The sequence below is a fragment of the Miscanthus floridulus genome, chromosome 4 (assembly GCF_019320115.1).
Source record: "Miscanthus floridulus cultivar M001 chromosome 4, ASM1932011v1, whole genome shotgun sequence".
Lineage (NCBI taxonomy): Eukaryota > Viridiplantae > Streptophyta > Magnoliopsida > Poales > Poaceae > Miscanthus > Miscanthus floridulus.
This window is the reverse complement of record NC_089583.1, coordinates 87,827,912-87,851,520: the sequence shown is the minus strand read 5'-3', so window position 1 is coordinate 87,851,520 and position 23,609 is coordinate 87,827,912. Positions and strand designations below refer to the sequence as shown.

The 23,609-nt window shown below is 47.8% G+C and overlaps 2 protein-coding genes and 2 pseudogenes across 2 annotated transcripts; 3 read left to right on the top strand and 1 right to left on the bottom strand.

The window, feature by feature from the left end:
* Positions 1–3,797: 3,797 nt before the first annotated feature.
* On the top strand, positions 3,798–7,440 carry LOC136549933 (heat shock protein 81-1-like; annotated as a pseudogene).
* Positions 7,441–10,625: 3,185 nt separating this feature from the next.
* On the top strand, positions 10,626–15,043 carry LOC136549932 (heat shock protein 81-1-like; annotated as a pseudogene).
* Positions 15,044–16,619: 1,576 nt separating this feature from the next.
* LOC136549934 (uncharacterized) lies at positions 16,620–17,195 on the top strand. Its single transcript, XM_066541367.1, has one exon. The coding sequence runs from the start codon at positions 16,693–16,695 to the stop codon at positions 17,047–17,049; it is 357 nt and encodes a 118-aa protein (XP_066397464.1). The 5' UTR covers positions 16,620–16,692; the 3' UTR covers positions 17,050–17,195.
* An 840-nt stretch (positions 17,196–18,035) lies between these two features.
* LOC136548767 (aspartyl protease family protein At5g10770-like) lies at positions 18,036–19,342 on the bottom strand. Its single transcript, XM_066540175.1, is given in 2 exon segments — positions 18,036–18,283; positions 18,285–19,342. Coding segments are annotated over 2 exon segments (1,275 nt in total). The 3' UTR covers positions 18,036–18,066.
* Positions 19,343–23,609: the final 4,267 nt, after the last annotated feature.

The following is a 23,609-nucleotide window of genomic DNA, read 5'->3' as shown; positions in this document are numbered from 1 at the left end:
GCTCGCCTTCTTCAAGGACCTCGGCCCCAACGTCGGCGTCCCCGCAGGGCTCCTCAACGAGGTCGCCCCGCCGTGGCTCGTGCTCGCCGCCGGCGCCACCATGAACCTCGCCGGGCACCTCATGGTCTACCTCTCCCTCGCCGGCCGCGTCGCGCGCCCGTCGGTCTGGCTCATGTGCGCCTACATCTGCGCCGGCGCCAACTCGCAGACGTTCGCCGGCACCGGAGCCGTGATCACCTCCGTCAAGAACTTCCTGGACGGCAGCCGCGGCGCTTTGCTCGGCTTGCTCAAGGGATACGTCGGCCTCAGCAGCGCCATCTTCGCGCAGCTCTACCTCGCCATCTACGGCCGCGGCGACTGCCAAGTCGCTCGTCCTGTTTATCGCCTGGCTCCCCGCCGCATTTTCCTCGGCACCGTCCGCGTGATGCCACCGCACCGCCCGAGGCAGAGCACGACGCGCGGTGGAGGCGGCGACGTGTTCCGCTGCTTGCTCTACATCTCGGTCGCTGCTCGCGGCAGTACATCCTCGCCATGATCGTCGTGCAGAGGCAGACCAGCTTCTCCCGCGTCGGCTACCTCGCGTCGGCGACCGGGCTCCTCCTGCTCCTCTTCCTCCCCCTAGCCATCAGTCGTCAGGCAGGAGTACCGAGCGGCTAAGAACGAGCTTGAGGAGCCTCTGCTGACGCTGCCCCCCATGACGGTGACCGTCGTCGATAAAGCAACTTCCTTGGCAATGGAAGGACAAGGACCAGCGAACACGCCGGCGCCGCTGCCGTCGTCGGCGTCTCCTAGCCACCGCTCGTGGTTGGTGCGCACGTTCAGCCCGCCGGCGCACGGCGAGGAGTACTCCATCCCGCAGGTGCTGGTGAGAGGGGAGGGGGCCCGCCTGTGCCGTGCCGGGCCGCCGCGGCGCGCCACCTCGCCAGAGGATGGCCACGCGCAGCGCATGGAGGCCGCCTGCGTTCGGGGCCCGCCACAGCGCCGCCACCTCGGGAGAGAGAGGGTGAGGGAGAGAGGAAGGGGAGGCGATGGGAGCAACTGCGACGACAGCGGCGGCTTGCATGGGCGGTGTGGAGGGATGCGGCGTGGGAGTCGTTTGTGTGTATGTAACAGGGGGTACATCGGACATAGAGAAAAAACTGACACGGTCAAACCAGTCAACAAACAGATTGATCAATGAAAATGGATGGCAGTGCTATTTACGAAAGGAAATTTCAACTTGATGCCGGATAAGAAAGTTCAAATTTTCGAGTGCCAAATACGAAACACTGGTTTGTTTCAGTGCCAAATAGATAATTCTCTCGTTTTTAATTAAGTAAACAGCAAGAAGTAGTTGCATGAGCCTGGCCTTGGCTAGCCTGACTCTTCTATACTTCCTCTATGCACAAAAGTTTGCAATTCTAGGTGTACTTTTGGTTAACGTGTCTAAAATTTGACTAAATATATATAAACAAATTTTAATGTTTAAGACACCAAATATATATCTCTTATCTATTATTTTTCTTATAAAGCTAATCTCCACTACAAGTTATGTGATCTCAAGATACAAGTCATCCACGACATCTCCCACTAACCATCCACATGATCTCCACTAATAGCCATGTCACCACACTAACTTTAACTACTCACGGCATCTCCACTAAATGCAATTAGTACTTTCAACATTATATATAGAAATATAGAAGATATCCACATATTTTTGTTTTGTCATTCCATCTTCGTATAGTTTGACCTAATTTTGATAGTTTTTTATTGTATTGTTTCATTGTCTTGTCCAATTTTAATAAGAATGGATATGAGAACACGTGGGTTTAACTTATGTATATAACATTTTTTTAAAGAAAGTCCTGTAGCAATGCGTGAGATATGCTTCTAGCAAGTATATGGTAAATCTAAAAATATTTATTTGGTATTATAAATATTAATGTTTTTATTTATTTAGTAAAACTCAAGTAAATTTGGCATTGTATTAGATTACGTTATTTTTATTTTTGACAGAGTATGCTCCGCTGAGCAGGGTTTTTTTTTTCTTGAGCAACGGAAACCAAGCATACCTAACCCGTGGCCACTAATTAGCAACGACACTGGCCTCGCCGGGCTTTTTTAGGCCCATGTAGAACATTCGAAAACTGCGGCACCACATAACTACTTAGGGAATTCCCTGTGTGCCATTAAAAACTCTGTATGTCTTTGTAAAAGTTAGCGGTCTTCAGTGTTATTGCTCAACTTTTTAGTGCCCTCAATGCCACTGCCGTTAGTTTGGGCTCTAACGTCGTCAAACTGCATGTGTGAAAAGTCGAAAATACCCTTAAGTTTAAATATGTCATTATTTTTTTTAGCATCTTAACGACTTCAAATAAAAAAACTCAAAACTAGAAAGTTGTAGATCTCGTCGAGATCTATGATTTTCATATAAAAATTATCTTTATTTAATTCCACAAAAAAATATGATTTTATATGATTAATATATTTTAGAATTTTTTTTGCGGAATTAAATGGAAATAATTTTTATATAAAAAATATACAACTCGACGAGATCTACAACTTTCTAATTTTGAGTTTTTTCATTTAAGTCGTTAAGATGCTCAAAAAAAATTAATGACATATTTACACTTAAGGGTATTTTTGACTTTTCACACCTGCAGTTTGACGGCGTTAGAGGCCAAACTAACGGCAGTGGCATGGAGGGCACAAAAAATTAGAGCAGTGGCACTGAAGACCGCTGAACATTTTCAAAGCCACACGGAGCATTACGATCTTTTTTTTAATAATGGCACACAGGTAATTTCCCCTAAATAGTACCTTACCCCGCGCCTCGCGGCTAAGGATGGCAACGGGGATGTACCCATCGGGTATCGTCGGAACGTTCTCTTCCCCGCTACGGAGAATTCATCCCGTCCCCGTTCCCGTTAACTGTCTCGGGTATAGATTCTTGTCCATCTCCGTACTCGTCGGGTATCGGCCGGGTAATAGATACCCGACGGGTACTACATACCCGATAAACAAGGACACTTGGGGTCGCAGCTTTGCAATCGGAGACGTTTCTTCTTCACCCTGGATATAAGTGTCGGAGTCTCGGAGATGTCGAGGAGAAAGAGCGAGGTTGCGAGAAGGACGAGCAAAGGTGGCAGAGAGACCGAACTGAGGACGCGAGGGGCACGAGCGCTCGTGAGGCAGGCGTGCTTGTGCTACTGGACGGAGATTATGAGGAAAAATTGAACTAGGGTTCATAGAATACACAAACTATATAATGATTGTTTCATATTTAGACCAAAATATCTATGTTGAGCTTCTTTAGGGCCTAATACTCGCATGACAACTCAAATAGTCGGGTTCCCCAATGGGTAACGGGGACGGGTAAACAGGGAACGTTCTCGTACCCGCTATACCCGTCTGAGAATGGATTCTTGCCCATTTAGATGCTTACTGGTAAAGATATGATCTCATCCCCGTTCTCTGATGGATCAAATACCCGTCGGGTATCGGGTATCAGGGGGCCGTTGGCATCTTTACTCGCGGCCCCTCTCCTCTGAGTCCTCTCGATCCGAAAACCCCTCAAGGCCTTGTTTAGATTACCTCCAAATTCCAAGTTTTTTCACTCTCTCTTCCATCACATCAATTTTTGGACGCATGTATGGAGCATTAAATGTAGGTAAAAAAATAACTAATTACATAGTTTGGTTGTAAATCACGAGACAAATTTTTTGAGCCTAGTTAGTCCATGATCGAATAAAGTTTGTCAAATATAAACAAATCGTGCTAGAGTGTAATTGCAAAAATTTGCAATCGCCGAAGTCTCCAACCCTAGCCGCCGCCTCCAAAGCTTCGGAGCTCAGGAATCAAGGTCACCATGGCGACTGAGACGGAGACCTTCGCCTTTCAGGCAGAGATCAACCAGCTGCTCTCCCTCATCATCAACACCTTCTACTCCAACAAGGAGATTTTCCTCCGCGAGCTCATCTCAAACTCTTCTGATGTAAGCTGCCTCCATCCTTCTCGAAATCTGAATACATCTGTGCGTTACTGTATTAGATTAGATTTTATGTATCCTTCTGGTTTGATCTGAGCATTCCGAGATGATGTGGTTTGATCTGAGCATTGCGAGATGATGTGCGGGCTTTTCGTCAGCGATACAAATCTGTCCGTTTCGCGAGTTCTGAACGATTGATTCTGTTTCTCTGCAGTCTAAGTTGCTTCATGTTTTGTTTTGATTTTTGCAGGCATTGGACAAGATCAGGTTCGAGAGCCTCACGGACAAGAGCAAGCTGGATGCGCAGCCGGAGCTGTTCATCCACCTTGTCCCTGACAAGGCCTCCAACACTCTCTCCATCATCGACAGCGGCATTGGCATGACCAAGTCCGACCTCGTCAACAACCTGGGGACCATCGCCAGGTCCGGGACCAAGGAGTTCATGGAGGCCCTCGCTGCTGGTGCTGATGTGTCCATGATTGGACAGTTCGGTGTCGGTTTCTACTCCGCCTACCTCGTCGCTGAGAGGGTCGTCGTGACCACCAAGCACAACGACGACGAGCAGTACGTTTGGGAGTCCCAGGCCGGTGGGTCGTTCACTGTCACTCGTGATACATCTGGGGAGCAGCTTGGCAGGGGTACTAAGATCACGCTCTTCCTTAAGGACGATCAGGTATGCTAACTGTGTTAAATCTTACTTTTATGATTTGTATGTAAAAAATCTGGAGCTGTTTGTGATCTACAGCTGTGATATGTAGTTCATGACTTGTGTGCTTGCTAGATTTATTATATTTGGGACTCTATGACTTATTGACTTGTGCTTATGTTTAGTTGTTGATGGGGATTATGCGGTGCCAGTAGCTCATCTAATCTACATGTTAATCATATAAACTCTTAGTTGCTAGGTCGTCCTATGCTTCATTCTGATACTTTTAGTGTATGGGGACAAAAATTCAGCGTGATCTTTTGCAAGGCTGATCTTAATTTGAAACTAGCACCTATATAGAGTGATGCTCGTTGTAACATAATCTGTGAACTACCACTGTCTTAGATTGACAAGTTCATCTATACCTGCACCATGATATTAGTGTCGTGGCATTGTCACTGTGGCTACAGCATTTTGCGCCTAGCTTAATTTGACATGTAAAATGCCATTTTAATGGGGGTACATATTTTCTGAGAGATTTGTGCCTTAATTTTCTTTCTGGGATACACATTCTCCTCTGCTGCCATAATATTTATAAACAATCAAGTAAACTTTGTAGTTGTATGCTAGTTATTTTGAGGTTCCACTTGGTGATTCTGCTATGAATTATATGGTTGTATTCTTTGTGAAGCCATGTTAGAATTAGTAATGCTTATTTTTATGCTTGTTTTGCTATATTAATTGTGCAGTATGTTCTTTGTTAAGATTACAGTACAAGTTACATGATCTCATTCTCCTGTCGATTACCTCATTGTTTCTTCAGTATAATACGTTTGGTTGCTCTGTGTAAAGAAGTGATTTGTTGTAAAACCTGCTGGTTTTGCTTGATATCATCTTTGAACTTTCTGTTTGCAGTTGGAATACCTTGAGGAGCGTCGCCTCAAGGATCTGGTCAAGAAGCACTCTGAGTTCATCAGCTACCCCATCTCTTTGTGGACTGAGAAGACAACCGAGAAGGAAATTTCTGATGATGAAGATGAGGAAGAGAAGAAAGACACTGAGGAGGGCAAGGTTGAGGATGTTGACGAGAAGGAAGAAAAGGAAAAAAAGAAAAAGAAGATCAAGGAGGTTTCTCATGAGTGGTCGTTGATCAACAAACAGAAGCCCATCTGGATGAGGAAGCCAGAAGAGATCACAAAGGAAGAATATGCTGCCTTCTACAAGAGCTTGACAAATGACTGGGAGGAGCATCTGGCTGTGAAGCACTTCTCTGTGGAGGGTCAGCTGGAGTTCAAGGCTGTTCTCTTTGTTCCTAAGAGGGCCCCCTTTGATCTCTTTGACACCAAAAAGAAGCAAAACAACATCAAGCTCTATGTGCGCCGGGTGTTCATCATGGACAACTGTGAGGAGCTGATCCCTGAGTGGCTGAGCTTTGTTAAGGGTATTGTTGACTCTGAGGACCTTCCCCTCAATATCTCTCGTGAGACTCTTCAGCAGAACAAGATCCTGAAGGTGATCCGGAAGAACCTCGTGAAGAAGTGTGTTGAGCTCTTCTTTGAGATTGCGGAGAACAAGGAGGACTACAACAAGTTTTATGAGGCTTTCTCCAAGAACCTCAAGCTTGGCATCCATGAGGACTCGCAGAACAGGAGCAAGATTGCTGAGCTTCTGAGATACCACTCCACCAAGAGCGGTGATGAGCTGACCAGCCTCAAGGACTATGTGACCAGGATGAAGGAGGGACAGAACTGACATCTACTATATCACTGGCGAGAGCAAGAAGGCAGTGGAGAACTCCCCCTTCCTGGAGAAGCTGAAGAAGAGGGGCTATGAGGTCCTGTACATGGTTGACGCTATTGACGAGTATGCTGTTGGTCAGCTCAAGGAGTTTGAGGGAAAGAAGCTTGTCTCTGCCACAAAGGAGGGTCTGAAGCTTGATGAGACCGAGGACGAGAAGAAGAGGAAGGAGGAGCTGAAGGAGAAGTTTGAGGGCCTGTGCAAGGTCATCAAGGAGGTTCTTGGTGACAAGGTTGAGAAGGTGGTGGTGTCTGACCGCGTTGTGGACTCACCGTGCTGCCTTGTCACCGGTGAGTATGGCTGGACTGCCAACATGGAGAGGATCATGAAGGCACAGGCCCTGAGGGACTCGAGCATGGCTGGCTACATGTCGAGCAAAAAGACTATGGAGATTAACCCGGAGAACCCAATCATGGATGAGCTCCGCAAGCGTGCCGAGGCTGACAAGAATGACAAGTCAGTCAAGGATCTCGTGATGCTGCTGTTCGAGACTTCTCTTCTGACCTCCGGTTTCAGCCTGGACGACCCCAACACCTTCGGCACAAGAATCCACCGCATGCTCAAGCTGGGCCTGAGCATCGACTTGGATGAGTCGGCTGAGGCTGATGCCGAGATGCCTCCGCTGGAGGATGACGCTGGCGAGAGCAAGATGGAGGAGGTCGACTAAGCCCTGCCGGCTAAAATTTTATCCTTATTTGGTTCGTAGCCGTCCTCTGTTCGTTGCTTTTCGCCCGTATCGATTTTGTGTTTGCCAGCTACGAGAGTGTGGATCAGGCTTCATCCGTGGTAGTGTGATACCTTTCGAACAGTTTGTCGGTGGTCGGTGCTCGTAGTTCAATAGCACGTATTACTAGTTACTACAAGTTTTAATGTCTTTTGGTTAAGTATAAATATTCTGTTGCACTGCCGGCGGTGCCACTACCCCTATTGGCTGTCAAAGTTGCAGATCATGACTGAGGTCGAGCATTGTTTTGTCGAATTCCGACCATGAGTCGAGCATATTATTCATGTGCTTATAGGTGTTTTTGCGTTTGTGAGGAGATAATCTACCAAAGCTTGAGTCAGATGATATAAATTACTCGTATAGAAAAATTCCCATCAAGTTCCATCGTATGCTTGAGTCAGATGTAAAGTACTCGGATAGCAAATGTTCCATCGTATGCTCTGTTTTAACTTTTTGTCAGTTTTTCAGAAAGAGGGAAAAAAAGAAGGGAAAATTTGAAGACTGCCATGTGATACACACCTCATTCTCATTTGTCCAACACCTAGGGCGACCCTAGCTCTGTTTTGTTTCTGTAGTCACGAAAGTCAAAACCAAGTTGTTTTACGGCGCGCCACCTCGCCAGAGGATGGCCACGCGCAGCGCATGGAGGCCGCTGCGTTCGGGGCCCGCCACAGCGCCGCCACCTCGGGAGAGAGAGGGTGAGGGAGAGAGGAAGGGGAGGCGATGGGAGCAACTGCGACGACAGCGGCGGCTGCATGGGCGGTGTGGAGGGATGCGGCGTGGGAGTCGTTTGTGTGTATGTAACAGGGGGTACATCGGACATAGAGAAAAAACTGACACGGTCAAACCAGTCAACAAACAGATTGATCAATGAAAATGGATGGCAGTGCTATTTACGAAAGGAAATTTCAACTTGATGCCGGATAAGAAAGTTTAAATTTTCGAGTGCCAAATACGAAACACTGGTTTGTTTCAGTGCCAAATAGATAATTCTCTCGTTTTTAATTAAGTAAACAGCAAGAAGTAGTTGCATGAGCCTGGCCTTGGCTAGCCTGACTCTTCTATACTTTCTCTATGCACAAAAGTTTGCAATTCTAGGTGTACTTTTGGTTAACGTGTCTAAAATTTGACTAAATATATATAAACAAATTTTAATGTTTAAGACACCAAATATATATCTCTTATCTATTATTTTCTTATAAAGCCAATCTCCACTACAAGTTATGTGATCTCAAGATACAAGTCATCCACGACATCTCCCACTAACCATCCACATGATCTCCACTAATAGCCATGTCACCACACTAACTTTAAACTACTCACGGCATCTCCACTAAATGCAATTAGTACTTTCAACATTATATATAGAAATATAGAAGATATCCACATATTTTTGTTTTGTCATTCCATCTTCGTATAGTTTGACCTAATTTTGATAGTTTTTTATTGTATTGTTTCATTGTCTTGTCCAATTTTAATAAGAATGGATATGAGAACACGTGGGTTTAACTTATGTATATAACATTTTTTTAAAGAAAGTCCTGTAGCAATGCGTGAGATATGCTTCTAGCAAGTATATGGTAAATCTAAAAATATTTATTTGGTATTATAAATATTAATGTTTTTATTTATTTAGTAAAACTCAAGTAAATTTGGCATTGTATTAGATTACGTTATTTTTATTTTTGACAGAGTATGCTCCGCTGAGCAGGGTTTTTTTTTCTTGAGCAACGGAAACCAAGCATACCTAACCCGTGGCCACTAATTAGCAACGACACTGGCCTCGCCGGGCTTTTTTAGGCCCATGTAGAACATTCGAAAACTGCGGCACCACATAACTACTTAGGGAATTCCCTGTGTGCCATTAAAAACTCTGTATGTCTTTGTAAAAGTTTAGCGGTCTTCAGTGTTATTGCTCAACTTTTTTGTGCCCTCAATGCCACTGCCGTTAGTTTGGGCTCTAACGTCGTCAAACTGCATGTGTGAAAAGTCGAAAATACCCTTAAGTTTAAATATGTCATTATTTTTTTTAGCATCTTAACGACTTCAAATAAAAAAACTCAAAACTAGAAAGTTGTAGATCTCGTCGAGATCTATGATTTTCATATAAAAATTATCTTTATTTAATTCCACAAAAAAATATGATTTTATATGATTAATATATTTTAGAATTTTTTTTGCGGAATTAAATGGAAATAATTTTTATATAAAAAATATACAACTCGACGAGATCTACAACTTTCTAATTTTGAGTTTTTTCATTTAAGTCGTTAAGATGCTCAAAAAAAATTAATGACATATTTACACTTAAGGGTATTTTTGACTTTTCACACCTGCAGTTGACGGCGTTAGAGGCCAAACTAACGGCAGTGGCATGGAGGGCACAAAAAATTAGAGCAGTGGCACTGAAGACCGCTGAACATTTTCAAAGCCACACGGAGCATTACGATCTTTTTTGTAATAATGGCACACAGGTAATTTCCCCTAAATAGTACCTTACCCCGCGCCTCGCGGCTAAGGATGGCAACGGGGATGTACCCATCGGGTATCGTCGGAACGTTCTCTTCCCCGCTACGGAGAATTTATCCCGTCCCCGTTCCCGTTAACTGTCTCGGGTATAGATTCTTGCCCATTTCCGTACTCGTCGGGTATCGGCCGGGTAATAGATACCCGACGGGTACTACATACCCGATAAACAAGGACACTTGGGGTCGCAGCTTTGCAATCGGAGACGTTTCTTCTTCACCTGGATATAAGTGTCGGAGTCTCGGAGATGTTGAGGAGAAAGAGCGAGGTTGCGAGAAGGACGAGCAAAGGTGGCAGAGAGACCGAACTGAGGGCGCGAGGGGCACGAGCGCTCGTGAGGCAGGCGTGCTTGTGCTACTGGCGGAGATTATGAGGAAAAATTGAACTAGGGTTCATAGAATACACAAACTATATATATGATTGTTTATATTTAGACCAAAATATCTATGTTGAGCTTCTTTAGGGCCTAATACTCACATGACAACTCAAATAGTCGGGTTCCCCAACGGGTAACGGGGACGGGTAAACAGGGAACGTTCTCGTACCCGCTATACCCGTCGGGGATGGATTCTTGCCCATTTAGATGCTTACTGGTAAAGATATGATCTCATCCCCGTTCTCTGATGGATCAAATACCCGTCGGGTATCGGGTATCAGGGGGGCCGTTGGCATCTTTACTCGCGGCCCCTCTCCTCTGAGTCCTCTCGATCCGAAAACCCCTCAAGGCCTTGTTTAGATTACCTCCAAATTCCAAGTTTTTTCACTCTCTTCTCATCACATCAATTTTTGGACGCATGTATGGAGCATTAAATGTAGGTAAAAAAATAACTAATTACATAGTTTGGTTGTAAATCACGAGACGAATCTTTTGAGCATAGTTAGTCCATGATCGAATAAAGTTTGTCAAATACTAAACAAATCGTGCTAGAGTGTAATTGCAAAAATTTGCAATCGCCGAAGTCTCCAACCCTAGCCGCCGCCTCCAAAGCTTCGGAGCTCAGGAATCAAGGTCACCATGGCGACTGAGACGGAGACCTTCGCCTTTCAGGCAGAGATCAACCAGCTGCTCTCCCTCATCATCAACACCTTCTACTCCAACAAGGAGATTTTCCTCCGCGAGCTCATCTCAAACTCTTCTGATGTAAGCTGCCTCCATCCTTCTCGAAATCTGAATACATCTGTGCGTTACTGTATTAGATTAGATTTTATGTATCCTTCTGGTTTGATCTGAGCATTCCGAGATGATGTGGTTTGATCTGAGCATTGCGAGATGATGTGCGGGCTTTTCGTCAGCGATACAAATCTGTCCGTTTCGCGAGTTCTGAACGATTGATTCTGTTTCTCTGCAGTCTAAGTTGCTTCATGTTTTGTTTTGATTTTTGCAGGCATTGGACAAGATCAGGTTCGAGAGCCTCACGGACAAGAGCAAGCTGGATGCGCAGCCGGAGCTGTTCATCCACCTTGTCCCTGACAAGGCCTCCAACACTCTCTCCATCATCGACAGCGGCATTGGCATGACCAAGTCCGACCTCGTCAACAACCTGGGGACCATCGCCAGGTCCGGGACCAAGGAGTTCATGGAGGCCCTCGCTGCTGGTGCTGATGTGTCCATGATTGGACAGTTCGGTGTCGGTTTCTACTCCGCCTACCTTGTCGCTGAGGGGTCGTCGTGACCACCAAGCACAACGACGACGAGCAGTACGTTTGGGAGTCCCAGGCCGGTGGGTCGTTCACTGTCACTCGTGATACATCTGGGGAGCAGCTTGGCAGGGGTACTAAGATCACGCTCTTCCTTAAGGACGATCAGGTATGCTAACTGTGTTAAATCTTACTTTTATGATTTGTATGTAAAAAATCTGGAGCTGTTTGTGATCTGCAGCTGTGATATGTAGTTCATGACTTGTGTGCTTGCTAGATTTATTATATTTGGGACTCTATGACTTATTGACTTGTGCTTATGTTTAGTTGTTGATGGGGATTATGCGGTGCCAGTAGCTCATCTAATCTACATGTTAATCATATAAACTCTTAGTTGCTAGGTCGTCCTATGCTTCATTCTGATACTTTTAGTGTATGGGGACAAAAATTCAGCGTGATCTTTTGCAAGGCTGATCTTAATTTGAAACTAGCACCTATATAGAGTGATGCTCGTTGTAACATAATCTGTGAACTACCACTGTCTTAGATTGACAAGTTCATCTATACCTGCACCATGATATTAGTGTCGTGGCATTGTCACTGTGGCTACAGCATTTTGCGCCTAGCTTAATTTGACATGTAAAATGCCATTTTAATGGGGGTACATATTTTCTGAGAGATTTGTGCCTTAATTTTCTTTCTGGGATACACATTCTCCTCTGCTGCCATAATATTTATAAACAATCAAGTAAACTTTGTAGTTGTATGCTAGTTATTTTGAGGTTCCACTTGGTGATTCTGCTATGAATTATATGGTTGTATTCTTTGTGAAGCCATGTTAGAATTAGTAATGCTTATTTTTATGCTTGTTTTGCTATATTAATTGTGCAGTATGTTCTTTGTTAAGATTACAGTACAAGTTACATGATCTCATTCTCCTGTCGATTACCTCATTGTTTCTTCAGTATAATACGTTTGCTTGCTCTGTGTAAAGAAGTGATTTGTTGTAAAACCTGCTGGTTTTGCTTGATATCATCTTTGAACTTTCTGTTTGCAGTTGGAATACCTTGAGGAGCGTCGCCTCAAGGATCTGGTCAAGAAGCACTCTGAGTTCATCAGCTACCCCATCTCTTTGTGGACTGAGAAGACAACCGAGAAGGAAATTTCTGATGATGAAGATGAGGAAGAGACTGGAGTGAATGAAAGCCAGACAGGAGTGAATCAGAAACTGGAGTTATGGCGGGAGACTTTGGAGTCCAAAGGTTTTAGACTTAGTAGAACTAAAACTGAGTATATGAGATGTGACTTCGGCACTACTACTCGGGAGGAGGAAGATGTTAGTTTGGAAGGTCAAGTAGTGTCTAGGAAGGATACCTTTCGATATTTAGGATCAATGCTACAGAGGGACGGGGATATTGATGAAGATGTTAGCCATAGAATCAAAGCAGGGTGGATGAAGTGGCGGCAAGCGTCTGGTGTCCTATGTGACAAAAGGGTACCACAGAAGCTAAAAGGCAAGTTTTATAGGACGGCGATTAGAGCTGCTATGTTGTATGGTGCAGAATGTTGGCCTACGAAAAGACGACATATTCAACAGCTAAGTGTCGCGGAAATGCGTATGTTGCGTTGGATTTGCGGTCATACAAGAAGGGATCGAGTTCGGAACGATGATATACGTGAGAGATTAGGGGTAGCACCAATTGAAGAAAAGCTTGTCCAACACCGGTTGAGATGGTTTGGACATGTGCAACAGAGACCTCCAGATGCACCAGTGCGTAGTGGAATCCTAAGTCAGGATAGTAACGTGAAGAGAGGCAGAGGAAGACCGAAGTTGACTTGGGTAGAGGCAATAAAAGGAGACTTGAAAGGATGGAATATACCCAAAGACTTAGCCTTAGATAGGAGTGCTTTGAAGACAGCTATTCATGTGCCTGAACCTTGATTGCTTCTGTTGGGTTTCAACTCTAGCCTACCCCAACTTGTTTGGGACTTAAAGGCTTTGTTGTTGTTGTTGTTGTTGTAAGATGAGGAAGAGAAGAAAGACACTGAGGAGGGCAAGGTTGAGGATGTTGACGAGGAGAAGGAAGAAAAGGAAAAAAAGAAAAAGAAGATCAAGGAGGTTTCTCATGAGTGGTCGTTGATCAACAAACAGAAGCCCATCTGGATGAGGAAGCCAGAAGAGATCACAAAGGAAGAATATGCTGCCTTCTACAAGAGCTTGACAAATGACTGGGAGGAGCATCTGGCTGTGAAGCACTTCTCTGTGGAGGGTCAGCTGGAGTTCAAGGCTGTTCTCTTTGTTCCTAAGAGGGCCCCCTTTGATCTCTTTGACACCAAAAAGAAGCAAAACAACATCAAGCTCTATGTGCGCCGGGTGTTCATCATGGACAACTGTGAGGAGCTGATCCCTGAGTGGCTGAGCTTTGTTAAGGGTATTGTTGACTCTGAGGACCTTCCCCTCAATATCTCTCGTGAGACTCTTCAGCAGAACAAGATCCTGAAGGTGATCCGGAAGAACCTCGTGAAGAAGTGTGTTGAGCTCTTCTTTGAGATTGCGGAGAACAAGGAGGACTACAACAAGTTTTATGAGGCTTTCTCCAAGAACCTCAAGCTTGGCATCCATGAGGACTCGCAGAACAGGAGCAAGATTGCTGAGCTTCTGAGATACCACTCCACCAAGAGCGGTGATGAGCTGACCAGCCTCAAGGACTATGTGACCAGGATGAAGGAGGGACAGAATGACATCTACTATATCACTGGCGAGAGCAAGAAGGCAGTGGAGAACTCCCCCTTCCTGGAGAAGCTGAAGAAGAGGGGCTATGAGGTCCTGTACATGGTTGACGCTATTGACGAGTATGCTGTTGGTCAGCTCAAGGAGTTTGAGGGAAAGAAGCTTGTCTCTGCCACAAAGGAGGGTCTGAAGCTTGATGAGACCGAGGACGAGAAGAAGAGGAAGGAGGAGCTGAAGGAGAAGTTTGAGGGCCTGTGCAAGGTCATCAAGGAGGTTCTGGGTGACAAGGTTGAGAAGGTGGTGGTGTCTGACCGCGTTGTGGACTCACCGTGCTGCCTTGTCACCGGTGAGTATGGCTGGACTGCCAACATGGAGAGGATCATGAAGGCACAGGCCCTGAGGGACTCGAGCATGGCTGGCTACATGTCGAGCAAAAAGACTATGGAGATTAACCCGGAGAACCCAATCATGGATGAGCTCCGCAAGCGTGCCGAGGCTGACAAGAATGACAAGTCAGTCAAGGATCTCGTGATGCTGCTGTTCGAGACTTCTCTTCTGACCTCCGGTTTCAGCCTGGACGACCCCAACACCTTCGGCACAAGAATCCACCGCATGCTCAAGCTGGGCCTGAGCATCGACTTGGATGAGTCGGCTGAGGCTGATGCCGAGATGCCTCCGCTGGAGGATGACGCTGGCGAGAGCAAGATGGAGGAGGTCGACTAAGCCTGCCGGCTAAAATTTTATCCTTATTTGGTTCGTAGCCGTCCTCTGTTCGTTGCTTTTCGCCCGTATCGATTTTGTGTTTGCCAGCTACGAGAGTGTGGATCAGGCTTCATCCGTGGTAGTGTGATACCTTTCGAACAGTTTGTCGGTGGTCTGTGCTCGTAGTTCAATAGCACGTATTACTAGTTACTACAAGTTTTAATGTCTTTTGGTTAAGTATAAATATTCTGTTGCACTGCCGGCGGTGCCACTACCCCTATTGGCTGTCAAAGTTGCAGATCATGACTGAGGTCGAGCATTGTTTTGTCGAATTCCGACCATGAGTCGAGCATATTATTCATGTGCTTATAGGTGTTTTTGCGTTTGTGAGGAGATAATCTACCAAAGCTTGAGTCAGATGATATAAATTACTCGTATAGAAAAATTCCCATCAAGTTCCATCGTATGCTTGAGTCAGATGTAAAGTACTCGGATAGCAAATGTTCCATCGTATGCTCTGTTTTAACTTTTTGTCAGTTTTTCAGAAAGAGGGAAAAAAAGAAGGGAAAATTTGAAGACTGCCATGTGATACACACCTCATTCTCATTTGTCCAACACCTAGGGCGACCCTAGCTCTGTTTTGTTTCTGTAGTCACGAAAGTCAAAACCAAGTTGTTTTAATTTTTTTACTAGATAAATGGCGGGACATAAACTTTTTTATCGAGCTCAGTAATCAGACATAGACGCATGAGCTTCGAGAACTTTGTATCGAACGCAGATATGTGTATCGAAACAACTTTAGGCACTGAGTAGTAGCAACAATTTTTTACAATTTGTCAGTGTTGTATAATTTCATATCATGGACATGAACATCTAGGCATGAAATCCAATCTTCAAGGCATGAAATTGAATCTTCAAAAAATAAATAAAGAGGAATAATGAATAGTTTTTTATTGAGAGATCGAAGGATAGAAAAATTAGCCTCACCTTTGATCCCCTTTGTGACAGCTGCCGTGATGCAGTTCGAGCATGTACATAGATTGGGAGGAGGGGCTCCAAGATATTGCTGTGATGATCTTGTGGACCTGTACGTTCCTTTTGTAATTATATTACCCGTACGTGTTTTCTGGATTTATAAATGTGACGAGGCCGCGGACCGTCTTCAAAGCGAACTCTGCAAAAGTTTGTTCTGATGCGGACTCTATACGGACGCTTCTTTTATAATATGTTTTTTTTATCTTATTTTTTAGTTGGAATAATATTTTTCTCTAACAATAAATCAGTCGTGACCGTGTTTTAGTTTATTTTTTAGCTAAGGGAACGGGGCCTACGTAGCAACGCGGACCCTGCAAAAGTTTGTTCTGACGCGGACCCTGTACGTAGGAACGCGGACGACGCACTCGCGCCGGTCGTTTCGTGATTTCGGACTTCGCGCGGAGGCGTGGAGGTGTGCGGACTATAGACTTTTGTGCAGAACACCGACCGGATAGTTGGTATCACCAAGCAGATGATTATATAGATCGCCATGGAGACACGGAGTCCTTGTGTTTCAGATCGGCATGGAGACATGGAGTTGCCATACAGCTTTTGTGTTCCTGTAGTCGTTGGCTATCAACTGGCTCAGCTCTCCCAGCGAACTTTTGCCTGAACTTAGAAAATGTTTCGTGTTCCCTGAACGAGAGTACGAGACGACGATTCGTGTTCCCATCCTTTGTTTGGCACGTGTCCAAGGAGGGCACCCTCTCTGCTCGCCACGCCGCTCCGTGAACAGGCGAGGTGGCCATAGCGCGCGGCTCTATGTTCCTAACTCACGTGACGACCCTTTATAAATGGAGGCGCGATTCCGTCGTGTCGGATCACAAAACATCGCGCAAGCACCTAGTCGGCTAATCCTAATCCACAAGGGAGCGTGCAACCGCGACTCCGCGAGCAGCGAATCAAGCCAAGGGCACACGGCGATGGAGGCGACCAAGGAGCGGCAGCAGCAGCAGCGGAAGGCCGCCGACGAGGGCGACAACGACACGGTGCAGCTGCCGACGGAGACGAGCCCGTACGTGCAGTACGAAGGCCTCGAGGACTACAAGATGCGCGGCTACGGCGCGCAGGGCCACCTCCCCGTCTCCGACGTGCCCCACGGCGGAACCGGCACAGAGGCGCCCACCGTCCCAGGCACCGCCATCCCCGTGGCGAAGCCGAAGCGCCCCGACGACGTCCAGCCTCAGCGAGACCTGGGAGGAGGTGGAGGAGGAGCAGGGGCCGTCAGGCGCCCCGGGGGCACGGCCACCGACGCCATCAACCACCACGGCGTGCCGTAGCTTTAGCTTGGCTTTGGCTGGGTCTCGTCAGCGCGCGCGTCATGGTCGATGCGCTCATGAGCAGGACACATGACCGATACTTGTTAATGTGCGCTTGTTTGTGTGTTTTAGATGTAAAATAATACGCAAGTTTGCAACGAAAAATAATGGGCCTTGCGCCATTGTCACAACTCACATGACTACTTGAGTGACGGTACAAAATTACTACTCCAAAGTAAGATTTCACGGCGGGCACAGCACATATTTCGCCGTCCGCACGATTGCCGCCGCCGTCGTGCACGCGCTGCCGTTGTTAAGGATGTCGCCGGCTGCCCATACCAACATCTGCCTTCTCGTCAATTGGCATCTGTACTTGCAACTACGGCCTCACCATTTCCAACCTTGAATCCAGGAGGAGGAATTGACCGTTGTCTTGGTGTGGGCGGCCGGCCACGGCATCTAGGCCGGGGTGGCAACGGCGGAAGGAACGACGAGTCGTCCTGCTCCTGCACTCCACGCTTCTTTACCGTGTCGAGCATGGCCTCGAGGGAGCTCTTCGGAGCGGCAGGTGCCATCACGGGGTCCGCGGCAGAGGGCATCACCACCGAGAACGCGGACCCGATCGCGCAAAGGAGTAAGCGCGAACACCACGAAGCTAGGATCTTGAACGCCTTCACTGTGTTGTTGTGAACAGATGGTGAGATTGGTGTGCGGAAGAATTTGCGATAGGGACCGATGAGTGTGTGCTTCCTGACGGAGTGGATTTGTAGGGGGCGGCCCAGCCAAATTCCTGCGCTGGGCGTGGTCGAAGAAAGGAAAGGGAGGGACGACGGCGACAGCCGCGCTGTCCTTCCATGCATACCGGAGCGCCAGAGTTTTCGGCTCGACCATCTTTATTTCCATTTCTCATCGGGGAATTACGGATCGTGATGATCAACTTGCCCTATATGTCAACTTGTATATATGAAACAATGAATCGTATATCGAATCACCAATGGGCGTATGCATGCACGCCACGCCGATTGATGACGACTAGTCTCAGCTGCAGCCCTTGGCGCCGAAGCCGATCTTCTTCTGGTTGGCCACGTCGTAGACGACGGCGAACGTCTTCTGCTGCATGTTCCCGAGGATGCCGATGGACGTGTCGTCGCCGTTGGACGCGAACGCCAGGCACGCCTGCGACTTGTTCGCCACGTACAGCACCCCGCCGAAGCCGAGGTTCAGGGTGGCGCCGCCGTCGAACAGCAGCGCCACCGAAGTCGTAGCACGTGTCCAGGATGGACAGCGCGGGCGCCCTCTTGTACCGGCGCATGAGGCCCGCGAACGACGACCGGAGCGCGGAGTAGGCGCGGGACGGGAGGCGGGTGATGACGGTGCCCGAGTCGATCACGGTGCCGGCCGTCCTGAACACGGCGGGGGCCACCCTGACCGTCCGGCCGGCCACCTTGATCCCGACCAGGTTGAGGTAGTAGAAGGACGGGGTGTCGCTGCGGGTCACCATCGCCGTGAACTGCGCGTTGGGCGGCGCGGCGCTGCCGAGGGACAGGTAACCCTCAGCGCTCGACGACGAGGGCAGGCAGTAGGAGAACCCGGCACCGTACTTGGTGGCCGCCTGCGAGGCCAGCGACACCTTGTCGCGGCCGAGGCCGAAGAGACCGTCGGCCTTGCCGAACAGCCCGGTGTCGTCGTCGCCGCACCCGAAGACGAACCCCTGGAGCTGGTCGGACAACGACGGGCCGCCCAGCGTCAGCGTGTCGCGCGCGAGGTTGCCGTCCGTCTGCGACATGTCGCCGTAGACGACCTCGTACCGGCACTTGCCCGACGAGCAGGACCCCGAGTCGAGCCGCCGGCACTCCGGCGCGCGGCACGGCACGGCGGAGTAGGTCGTCGACTGCGACGGGTCGAAGAGCGGGTCGTGCTGCTGGTAGCAGTCGTCGCACGGCTTGCACTGCACCCAAGAAAGGTCGCTGCCGGTGTCGAACACCACCAGGAAGTCCCGCTTGGGCGTCCCGAGGCCAACCGAGACGATGTAGTAGGCCGTGCCGAGAGGCACGCCCCTGCGCGCCGGCAGGGACACGCCCTTGGAGGCGCTGGCCGGGTCGTCGGCCGTCGACGGGCCAGCGGTCAGGCGGTGGATCGAGTCGACTCTGTCCTGGTCCCTGTCCAGGATCTCCGCATGAGACGGCTCGCCGCCCCGAGCCTGCAGCGGCGAGCATGGGCCGTGCCGGTGCACGACGCTGAGAGCCGACGAGTTTGACGCCGCCGCTGCATGAAAATTATTAGCAGGTTTCTGACGACTTCTGGCAGTCATCATTGTTTCTATTAATAACGGACGATAAAATTTTGTTAGCTGCGATTCTTTTGGCAGTGCTTTGGTCTTTGGTTGGATGGTCACATCAAGAAATTCTCTTGTGCAACTGTCGTGTCGTGTGTACCTAACAGCAGTAGTTAGTGCTGCAAATGTGCAATATAATCAACTTGCTTGTCAAAACAAACTTTGTTGACTTCGGTATAAAGCTAAGCTATCTGCTCCCACTGTACTAGGATTTCGATGCGGTGCCGGCGTGCCGCGGTGGAGTCATGGTCCCCTGGAAGAGCCGGTGAGCGAGATGGGCCTCATGGGCCGGCCTGCGATGCGAGCCTGGGAGGGGAGAAGGGATGTAAGGTATTTTTGGGGCTAAAATAGCGAACAGATCATAGAAATACACCATTATACATACATACATACATACATACATATATATATATATATATATATATATATATATATATATATATATATATATATATACACTAAAACTTGTACAAAAAAAAGTTGGGTATTCCTAGGAATACCATTAAATCCTCCCATGTCAGTGCATCACCTGAGTCCTGACCATACCTTCTTTCTATTAAGGATAAATCTTGGGGCATTTTTTGTTACCAACCTAGCCAGTTAAATATAGATAACAAACTACTGTAACAACGCGGTGTTCATAAACTGTGGACCCTACCCTGCATGATGGGATTGAAACTATTGCCATTGCTGCTCGTGCTAAGATTACGAGACTAGGAGCAGAAACATGCCAACAGCGAACGATGAAATGTATGGGAGCGTAATGACTGATCCTGTGAGCCACGTGTCTCACGGATCAGAGTTAAAGAAGAGAATCGTCACATGTAAATCTCTATAATTAATGAAAGAAATAAAATTGAAAAAGAAAATCACTTGTTTATCGGAGTTCTTAAAAGAACTGCTAACTGTTTGTTTCTTACTTTAGGATGGAAAAAATATTTTATACCAGTTTTGGTTTTTGGTCATTTGAAGTCCGGCAGTCGGCAAACGCCCGGCTCCAGCCACAGAGATCCCTGCCGCGCCCGCGGCCCACCAGCAAGTTGCCGCCGCAGGTGGACTTTGGGCCGGTCTGCCAGCCCTACTGTGCCTGCAGCCCACTCGAGGCAAGCGTCCACCAAGGAACCCACGGCCGCGGCGGACATGGAGGCTACTCCGCTGCCTGAGGAAAGACGGCCCAACTTGGCGACGAAGACAACACCGACGCAGCCCAGCGGGAGACACGGCTCTACGGGCCAGGCCACCCATGGGGGGTCACCCTCGAAGGCGGCACCCCTTGCCGATTTTTTTTTTATAATTTAGCTCTTTTTTTAAAAGTTTCTCATAAATAGACCCTTGGCAGGAAAGAATTCAGAAAATGGACACTTAGCTCGGCGCCATTGATACTGGCGCCGAGCTAGGCGCCAGCGTCTCTGGCGCCGAGTTCCTCGGGCACAGTGGATGACCTGCCAGGGGGCTCGACGTCAGTCACTCTGGCGCCGAGCCTTTAATACCTATTGGGCCCGCGCGCGCCCCGAGGCCGCCCCGCGCCGCTTCCCAGCGGACGGCCCGCACCCCGCGGCCGCGCCGCGCCGCGCCCCGCAGCCGTGCCGCCCCCCGCGCCGCGTCGTTGCCTGTGGCTGGCCGCCGCGCCGCGCCGCCCTCCACCGCCGTCCTCGCCTTAGCCTCGCCTTGGCCTCCACCGTCGGCCGTGGCCCGCCTTGCCGCCCTCCACCGACGGCCTTGTCTCGCCTTGCCGCTGTCCACCGCCGGCGTGCCTCCTGCGCCCGTCGAGCCGGACTCGCCGCGCGGAGCCCTGTGCATCCTGCGCCCTCCGCGCACCACCGCTGTCGTCGGCCGCGCCACCGCCGACCCCGCCACCTGCAGTGGCCGACCGTGCCACCGCCAGCCCGGATCTTCAGCCTGACCCACGCCCATCGTCCATCGGCCCGGAAAGGTAAAAATTATGAATATGCAATGTACCTACTTAGTTGGTATTTATTATTTACTAGTTAATATGATGACTCAGGATAGTTGATTTAGTTAGTGATCTAGTGAGATATATATGTAGATAGATAGAAACATAGATACATAGGTACATAGATATAGTTAGATAGCTACTTAGATATGTAGTTACATTTTTAGTTAACTACATATGATCTAGCTATTTAGTGAGTACACTGTAAATATATACGTAGTTATTATCTTGATTACTTAGTTTATAGTTAGAAAGTACTTGTTAGGTACTATCTATCATCTAATTTGGACTAAAGGACATGTGTTTCGTTACGTGTTTGAATTAGATGGACAACCTAGTGACCATATATCATGGAGGACACCGTTGAAAGCGATCGCTATGGATATGTTGAGTTTCTTGACATGCAAAGCGTGCATGTGCTATTCAATGATAGGCCTTCATTTAGTGAGATGGATTGCAAGGGCTCGGGAGGAGCTGCATTGCCTTGGAGATGATGGCATTGCAGTTGATGGTGTACTGCACCTAGGTTCTCCTCCGAACATCTTCAGGTGAATGATCTCAATTGGTTGTGCGGATAAGTGGTAGAACTATGTGAGATCGGCTATGAAGAGCCAGCTGCAATGTTTGGACGTGGTTGTGCATCGGGTGTTAGTTGATCCCATCCCTCATGGGTTTACCCTAGCAATGGATCATCAGGCACACATCAACCCTCCCATTCTGGAACCTTACCTGCATGTGCAGATTGCACCTACGGTTCTCGATGCTCAATCTGCCCCCAATGCGATATTTGAAGATGGTTGTCAGACTCATGTTTCAGTGGTAGATCCTCCTTATGAGATCCCTTTGACACAGAATCATCCGATTAAGTGTCTTAACCGCATGGTTTTTGGGAGCTTACCCTATTCCTTACATCTATTTCTTTCATTCTTTCCTCATTTCTGTACTGATGTTGCAGGAGACATCCTGAGAATGTGGATGTGCCCCCTATTGCTGCGTAAGTGCACTTTGGAGATGGATTCTGTGGCTCAAATAGTGTTGAAATTATGTATGATTCGGAGCCATATGAGATAGCTAGGGCTCTTGATTCTAATGATGATCGCCCTGTTGGAGAGCTGACAGAGAGTGATGTTGAGATGATGAGACGTATCTTTCCCGGCCGATGTGATCCTAGAGTTCACGAGTTCAGCGATCTTACTCATTTCGATCAGGCGTTTGTAGAAGGATGTGATGATGAGCTTCTAGAAGCTCCTGAGGCTGGTCCTAACATGGTAATTAAGAATGAGAGGGTGTTCAATGACCTCCCTATTTTGAAGAGGTGGTTGCAGGCTTTTGCAGTGATATAAAAGAGGCCTTATAGGGTATTGCATTCATATACAGAGCGCCATTACATAGTTGTGTGTGACAAGGAATGCTGTCCATGGAGGGTTTGTGCAAGGAAGCAACAGGTAACTAGAAAATAGAAGATCACAAAAGTTGTTGGGTCACACAATTGTGCTGACCATGAGCTGACACTGAGGCATCGCCAGTTGACATCTACCCTCATTGCCAAGCGGTTGATGGGAATTTTGCAGGGAAAACCCAACATGAAGGTGAGGATAATTATCAGGACCGTTGAGGCGTTGTATGAAGGATATGTGATAACTTATGGTAAAGCATGGAGGGCTAAGCAGCGAGCGTGGAAGATGATATATGGGGACTAGGGAGGATGGGTATGAGCAGCTGCCAGTTCTTTTCAATGCAATCAAAGCGGTGAATCTAGGCATGCATTATGAGTACATCCCAAAACCTAATGCATGGAAGGATGGGAGGTAGATATTCTTCTGTGTCTTCTAGTGCTTCCCTCAGTGTGTCGAGGCCTTTAGGCACTGTCGTCTCAGTCTTCTCCATTGATGGCATGTTCTTGATTGGTAAATACCAGGGCACACTTCTTATAGCCATATCCTGTGACTGCGAACAACAAGTTGGTTCCTTTGACATTTGCTTTGGTTGAGAAGGAGAACAATGACAGTTAGGGGATGGTTCTTGAGGCTAGTCCGGATACATGTGGTTGGGCCTTGGCAGGGAGGTTGGCATCATATCTGATAGGCATCAGGGCATACTTAATGCTGTAGTGAGAGTAGATAGAGGGGTATGCACCTTTGCACCATCGTTGGTGTACTTGGCACCTTGCTGAGAATCTACTTTGGAAGGATGGTGTCAAGGGTAACTTTGATCTATTCGTAGAGGCTGCTCGACAGCTTGAGGACAAGTACTTTAAGGAAAAGTTAGAGCAGGTTAGAACCGCATCAAATG